Raw genomic sequence first — 7,792 nt, forward strand, 5'->3', positions numbered from 1 at the left:
AGTAAAGGGGTCTGAATACTTTCCGAATGTTCTGTATACCCATGTATCTGCCTCTGTATTTTGAAGTGGGGAAAGAGGAAACAGATCCTTTCCCCCTCTCATGGTTGTATCATGTAGGACTGTTATACCAACGTGTTTCTTTCCACTACGACACTGATGTTATGTAGGTGAAGGAGCTCCTTTCTGATGAACTCATGGACACTCATTTATTGGACACAACACAACAGCGTCGATGTCCTAACAGCTTTAAAACAGCTACACAGCCCATTGCCAGTAATGGCTATAGGAATGTGTGGACAAAGAGCTGTGATGGGATGGTGAGGCTGCGGCTGCGGCACTGATGTGTTCCTGAAGCTGCTGAAAGGGTTTCACAAGAACCCAGCAAGGTGAAACCGATCTGTTTCAGGTTCCATTGACTCTTCAATTAGGTGTGTGAATTCCTCATCTGACTGCTGGCTCATTGGTAAAAGACCAAGTCCATATTATGGCAAGAACAGCTCAAATAAGCAAGGAGAAATGACAGTCCACCATTACTTTAAGTCTTAAAGTAAGTTTAAGACATGGTCAGCCAATCTGGAACATTTTAACTACTTTGAACGTTTCTTCAAGTGCAGTCGCAAAAACCATCAAGCGCTATGACGAAACTAGCTCTCATGAGGACCGCCACAGGAAAGGAAGACCCAGAGTTACATCTGGGTAAGTTCATTAGTTTCCAGCCTCATAAATTGCAGCCCAAATAAATGCTTTAGAGTTCAAGTAACAGACACATCTCAACATCAACTGTTTAGAGACTGCGTGAATCAGGCCTTCGTGGTCAAATTGTTGCAAAGAAACCACTACTAAAGGACACCAATAAGAAGAGACTTGCTTGGGCCAAGAAACACGAGCAATGAACATCTATCCTTTGGTCTGATGAGTCCAAATCTGATATTTTTGGTTCCAACTGCAGTGTCTTTGTGAGACGCAGAGTAGTTGAACGGATGATCTCCGCATGTGTAGTTCGCACTGGGAAACATGGAGGTTGTGTGATGGTGCTTTGCTGGTGACACTGTCGACTATTTATTTAGAATTCAAGCCACACTTAACCAGCATTGCTACCACAGCAATCGGCAGCAATACGCCATCCCATCTGATTTGCGTTTAGTGGGACTATCATTTGTTTTGTCAACAGGCTGTGTAAGGGCTATTTGACCAAGAAGGATAGTGATTTAGTGCTGCATCATATGACCTGGCCTTCACAATCACCCGACCTCAACACAATTGAGATGGTTTGGGATGAGTTGGACTGCAGAGTGAAGGAAAAGCAGCCAACAAGTGCTCAGCTTATAGTACCAGTCAAAAGTTTTAGAACACCTACTCATTCAAAGCTTTTTCTTTATTTTTACTATTTTCTACATTGTAGAATAGTGAAGATATCAAAACTATGAAATAACAAATATGGAATCATATAGTAACCAAAAGTGTATTTTATATTATTCAAATAGCCACCATTTTCCTTGATGAAAGCTTTGCACACTATTGGCATTCTCTCAACCAGCTTCACCTGGAATGCTTTTCCAACAGTCTTCAATGAGATCCCATATATGCTGAGCACTTGTTGGCTGCTTTTCCTTCACTCTGTGGTCCAACTCATCCCAAACCTTCTCAATTTGGTTGAGTTTGGGGGATTGTGTAGACCAGGTCATCTGATGAAGAACTCCATCACTCTCCTTTTGGTTAAATAGCCCGTACAGAGCCTGGAGGGGTGTTGGGTTATTGTCCTGTTGAAAAACAAATGATAGTCCCACCAAGCCTAAACCAGATGGGATGGCATATTGCTGCAGAATGCTGTAGTAGCCATGCTGGTTAAGAGTGCCTTGAATTCTAAATCACTGAGAGTGTCACCAGCAAAGCACCCCCACACCATAACACCTCCTCCACCATGCTTTACGGTGGGAAATACACATGCAGAGATAATCCATTCACCCACGCCGTGTCGCGGTTGAAACAAAAATCTAAAATTTTGACCCATCAGACCAAAGGACAGATTTCCACCAGTCTAATGTCCATTGCTTGTGTTTCTTGGCCCAAGCAAGTCTTCTTCTTATTGGTGTCCTTTAGTAGTGATTTCTTTTCAGCAATTCGACCATGGAGGCCTGATTTACAGTCTCCTCTGAACAGTAGATGTTGAGATACATCTGTTACTTGAACGCTTTGAAGCATTTATTTGGGCTGCAATTTTTGAGTCTGGGAACTCTAATGAACTTATCCTCTGCAGCAGTGAAAACTCTGGGTCTTCCGTTCCTGTGGCGTACCTCATGAGAGCCAGTTTCATCATAGCGCTTGATGGTTTTCGCCACTGCACTTGAAGAAACTTTCAAATTTCTTGAAATGTTACGTATTAACTGACCTTCATGTCATAAAGTAATGATGGACTGTAATTTCTCTTTGCTTATTTGAGCTGTTCTTGCCATAATATGGACTTGGTCTTTTACCAAATAGGGATATCTTCTGTATACCACCTACCTACCCCTACCTTGTCACAACACAAATGATTGGCTCAAACGCATTAAGAAAAGAAATTCCACAAATGAACTTTTAAGAAGGCACACCTGTTAATTGAAATGCATTCCAGGTGACTCCCTGATGAAGCTGTTTGAGAGAATGCCAAGAGTGTGCAAAGCTGTCATCAAGGCAAAAGGTGGCGATTTGAAGAATATAAAATATATTTTCATTTGTTGAACACTATTTTGGTTACTACATGATTCCATATATATTATTTCATAGTTTTGATGTCTTCACTATTATTCTACATTGTAGAAAATAGTAAAAAATAAAGAAAAATCATTGAATGAGTAGGGGTGTCCAAACTTTTGACTGGTACTGTACCTCATGCCTTATGTTAACCAGTAATGAGTAATAATTGCTATTTCTCAACCCCAGCTCTCCTAAACCAAAAACTGAATCCGTGAATCCCTTATGAGGCAGTCATAGAAGGAAAACACCTACATTCCCTAGAAGTAACTACACAACAGTTTTAATGGAGGAATATATAGGCAGGGGCAGGGTGTGACTAAGTGGATGTGGCCATGTATTTTTGTAAGTTATCACAGACACTTGACAGGAAATAAGAGAGGGCCACAAACAGGAAGGAGCGGAATGTGCTTCCTGTTGGATGGTGTTAGACAGGGCAGATTCCTTGTACCATCGTGACAGCCCCTCTCCTCTTGTACACTGCCGCACAGGGATGTTTTTCCACTGGAATCAGGGAGAAGCAGAATCCAGGAAAGAGAAACTCAATGGTAGATAACATTGAGAAACAGTGTGCCCACTATGCAACAAAAGAGGCAGACCAGACTCAGTCCATAACACAAAAATAGGATTATCATAAAGTGACCAATTACACTCTTCACACTCAAAGGAGACAGTAAACGAACTGTACACACAGCAACTAGCTGTATCATCGCTTAGTTGCCGATACACCACTGCAACGAGATTAACGGTCAGACCACTTGTTTTTCAGAGCTTGGACGGCACACACATCGAGAGTGCGGGCTGGGAGGGAGTTGAGCACTGCTGCCACTGCCTGGGAATATGAAATTATCATTGGTCGCCCTCGAGGGCTTCCTGATTTAATAACAAGGGCCCTATGACGTCACACGGTTTTACTCATACTTCCGGGGGGGGGGGGGGCTGGATGCCTGTGACTCACCCTCTCATTGATGATTGTCTCCACAAAGCGGTCAGTATCATTCAGGCACAACAGCAGAGGGACACTGCACTGCACACCGACCGCCTAATGCCATTCCAATAACAGTATTTATTGGAGACGCACACAAAACACACCTTTTAGGAAGATTAAATATTACTGATGCCTCTTCATAAGGGCAATTTGTGAGGATGACAAACTCTACACTATTGATCACTCATAAGGAGTTTCAACTGACAAATGTGTAAACTTAGATGTCACATTGATCCACACATAACATATGCAAAGAGCTTTGACCTTAAACACAGTCATTTATAGTGCATTAAACAAGTGTCTTAAAAGACTGGGCAGTCGAGATCAATTAGGCTAAGTCTACTTTCTTCTCATCCATATCAACTTAGAAAACCAGAGGTTGCAACAGCATCTGGGCTGACTGGCACAATACTGGAACGTAGGCCAACGTGTCAGGGTCCTATCAAAATAAAAAGATTAATTTGAAACTATAGGACAACCAGTGACCACTGAAAGTTAATATTTCATTCAGTGAAAGGAATATGATAACGTTGACATTACCAACACCTTCATCTACAACATATGGCCTACTTAATCAACACAGTCAAATTCAACGCAAGTGACAAAATGTTTATTCAAAGTAGAAAAAAAAACAAAGTGCATATGCCCGTTGACAATGTAATAGGCTTCAGTGGTAAACAAACATATCTCAGCAACAGATTTCATCAGAAGGAACAAGACAAGAACCACATTGTCCTATACTCAAGGAACAATGTCAAGATTTTCAGGTTGCCAGACTATTCAATCCAAATTCCACCTGCAGACATGCGTCCTCGTCTCTTCCTAATGAAATAGACTGGACAGTCGAGAACTGCTGAGTGTCAGATAACCTGGTGGTATAAGAGCCCCCTGACATGTCTGTTGCAAAGACAGTGCTGACATCTCCCTCCAGTGGAGGTTCAAAGAATTGGAAACGATGAAAAATCAAATCATAGACTGTATATCAGTGTTCTCAATACCTGGCTGGCCACATAAAAAAAACAACATATGGCAATGGCAAGTCTCCCTCATACTCAATGTAACAGAATAATACATGGAAACAGCTTGATACATATTCAGCCAGACAGAACACCCTGTGTAGCAATGGAACAGTTATCAGACTCCCCCAAAACACCCTGTATGTGAAACGAAATCATATTAAAAATAACAGTTCAAATCGGATTTCTTGGACATCTGTTCAAAAACATCATAATTAAGTGAACAGCACCTGAACATCACAAATCGGTGAACAGCACTGTTCAGAGATCAAAGGAATATGAAATGACATCCTGACATCTGAGCAGAGCTTCTTTCTGCACCCCAATGGGGGTATGCAGTTCCGAAACTTGGAAGTTGAGCACGTCAATGTCCGAAGCTCCAAACTTGGCCTCAACCTTGACTCTCTCGTACATGTGGAATTGCACCTGCTTGTTGGTCATGGCTATGAGCGTTCTCAGGAAGCTTTCTCTCAAAACCGACCGTGCACGCTGCTCTTCTTTAATTTGGACTGAGTCGGTCCCTGTTTCAGTCGAAGCTGAAATAGTAGTTGGACACAGCGCGATGAAACGGGGTGAGTTCGGGTCGAATCCGCGGCCATTCGGATCGGGTCCTCTCGGGAGGCGAAGCACAGATACGTGTGGTCTCATTTCGACTTTTTGTCACTCTCTGCAATCACAAAGTAGGACAGGGATGTTGGCATGATGTGCACAAAAAAGTTTGAAGAAATTGCAACTAGCTTCATAACGACACAAGTTAGCTACTGTAGCTGTGGTTGCTCTGCCATAGTTGGCTGTGTTGTCCCATTCGCTAACTAGCCAGCATGCTGTCTTATAAGAGTATGAGTACAATGCTGGAGAGCAAAACAAGCTAACATTAGCTAGTTTATGTTCATAGCTTGCAACGGGAAGTCACTCATACTTACCGACTGAAAAGTACGAAGATTATATTTGAAGTTGGCAAAGGAGTACGTTTTATGAGTGCCGTTTGAGTTGGTACGCGTACATTTTTGTTGTCCCTCTGACAAATGTGACCGGAAAATGTAGTGTATTTTTTGGTTCCGCAGGAGAACATCTCGACGCAATCTTTGCCACTGATGCCGCCTAGCGAATAAACAAGGGAGCACTCAAAAGGTTGATGTGCACCAAGGTGTTTGGCAGGCTGTGACTGTAGTTAGGCTGCTGCGGCCATGTGAAGCATTTAGCTATCCTGTTTACTGTAGTGTTTGTATAAAATATGTATTCCTCCTCCTACTTGATTGATTGATCAATGAGCTTGCTCCACTGAGAAATCATGAATCAAATTGAAACAATGTGAATTTCAGGTGACAATAAAAATGATGATACATTTGAATGTTAAGAATTGCACTTTCAAATAAAAAATGTTGTGTTTTTTTTGGCCTCACCCGTCTGAACAGTCGGCTGTGAATGCCCTCACGCATACACTTAAGATGATTCTTAGGTTCTGACCCTCTACTACAGGGTGTCTGGTAGGAAGAGGCGGATGTGCTTACTGTGCTTACTGTTTACACACAGTGCCAAACCAACCACATATTCCTACATTCCTATGTCAAACCTTAGGGTCAGATATACTGTTATACTGCTCAATAACTGCATTCAAGATTTTTCAATGTGCATGTTGTTACATATTTTAACATTGTTTTCCAGATTTATTTTATTTTTATCTAATGTTCTTTTTTTTCTTCTTCATTTTTTTTTTTTTTACAATGCAACCAATTTTGATTTTCAAGCTTGGCCATGTAGTGGGAACCATTTTTCAACACTCAAGAAGTTATATTTATTTTAAATAATGGATCTATGTCAGCAATGTTAACTTACATTGCATTATCCAGTAACCACATACACATTTAATACACATCTTAGTTTTCCACTAGCATTCCTCTAAATGAAAGACGATAGAAATTAACTTTTGACCATTGACAGCTGACAGTATTTGCTCTGACTTCTTCAGTTTGAGGTCTGGGATGTATGCCTTTTTCAACAGATTTTCTCCTTCTTTCTCCCCCTGTTTCTTTTCGTTATAGTTCCTTGCCATCTCGTCCAGGTGGGCCTTCACCCTCTCCTTTTTCTTCTTCACTTCTTCCCTACTTTCTGCTTTTCTAGATCTGAGCAGCTCTTTCACTTTGTTCTTCTCCAACATCTCTCTTTCTTTCCTCTTCTTCTTCTCTAGCTTTGCCCTGACTCTCTGGGAACTGTTTGTTTCATATGTTAGATAGTGATCTGGGATATTATTATTTGTCATTCTCTAGCATGCAGTCTACTTAATCTGATGAATCGGGCTAGTATAACCCTTCGGAGGTGATTTATGAACTCCCTGAACTGTGACTGGTTAAATGGAGTGCTGTACCAGAATGCTTTGTTCAACCTCTCCACCATATCTCTCTTCTCTATTGCCCATCTGTCTTTCTTCCATTTGCATTTTCTCAGTTTCTCTATTCTTTCTCTCCCGCTACTCTTCCTTTTCCATCTCTCCCTTTTCCATCTCCCATCCCTTCTTCTCTTGTCCATGCAGGCAAAGAATCCTCATCTTTTCTCTTTTCAGGGCCTCTATCGCTCTCTCCATTTCTCTCAGTTCAATCATCCACTCCTCTGCTGCCTGTGTGCTCCTTCTCTTAATCTCCTCCTTCTCCTTCTCCTTCATCCATCTTTCCCCCTGTTGATCCCAGATTCTTTGTAGGCCAGCCTTGGCCCATCTCCCCCTGTCCTCCTTCCAGCCTACTAAGGTCTGATTCCTCTCCAGGTCTGCTTTGGACAAATCTGTCTTCAAACCATCTCTTATGAGATTCCATCCATTCCTCTCTCACAGCCTCTCCTTCTCCACCCTTTCATTCCCAGCTCACAATCTCTTGTACTCCACTGTCACCTTTCTCATCTTGACTTCTAGATTTTCTTTCTCTGCCTCTAAGCTTTTTCTCTGTTTCTCCAACATCTCTCTCTTCCTTTCGTTCTCAGCTAACAGCTTAGTATTCTCCACTGTCACCTCTCCTATCTTGCCCAAGTTCAGTATGTTCTACACCTTCAGCTTTGCCATCTTGAG

General features: G+C 41.9%; 1 protein-coding gene across 1 annotated transcript; it reads right to left on the reverse strand.

Annotated features, from left to right (window-relative positions):
• Positions 1-4,316: 4,316 nt before the first annotated feature.
• LOC135551487 (gem-associated protein 7-like) lies at positions 4,317-5,759 on the reverse strand. The gene is made up of 2 exons (XM_064982701.1): positions 5,661-5,759; positions 4,317-5,404 (listed from the first exon to the last, which is right to left on the reverse strand). Exon 2 carries the CDS (start codon positions 5,383-5,385, stop codon positions 4,999-5,001), a length of 387 nt encoding a protein of 128 aa, XP_064838773.1. The 5' UTR covers positions 5,386-5,404; positions 5,661-5,759; the 3' UTR covers positions 4,317-4,998.
• Positions 5,760-7,792: the final 2,033 nt, after the last annotated feature.

The sequence above is a fragment of the Oncorhynchus masou genome, chromosome 13, assembly GCF_036934945.1.
Source record: "Oncorhynchus masou masou isolate Uvic2021 chromosome 13, UVic_Omas_1.1, whole genome shotgun sequence".
Lineage (NCBI taxonomy): Eukaryota > Metazoa > Chordata > Actinopteri > Salmoniformes > Salmonidae > Oncorhynchus > Oncorhynchus masou.

Bases quoted from the DNA above. Each gene is read 5' to 3' on its own strand.
- LOC135551487 (XM_064982701.1), bottom strand. From the start codon at position 5,385: ATGAGACCACACGTATCTGTGCTTCGCCTCCCGAGAGGACCCGATCCG.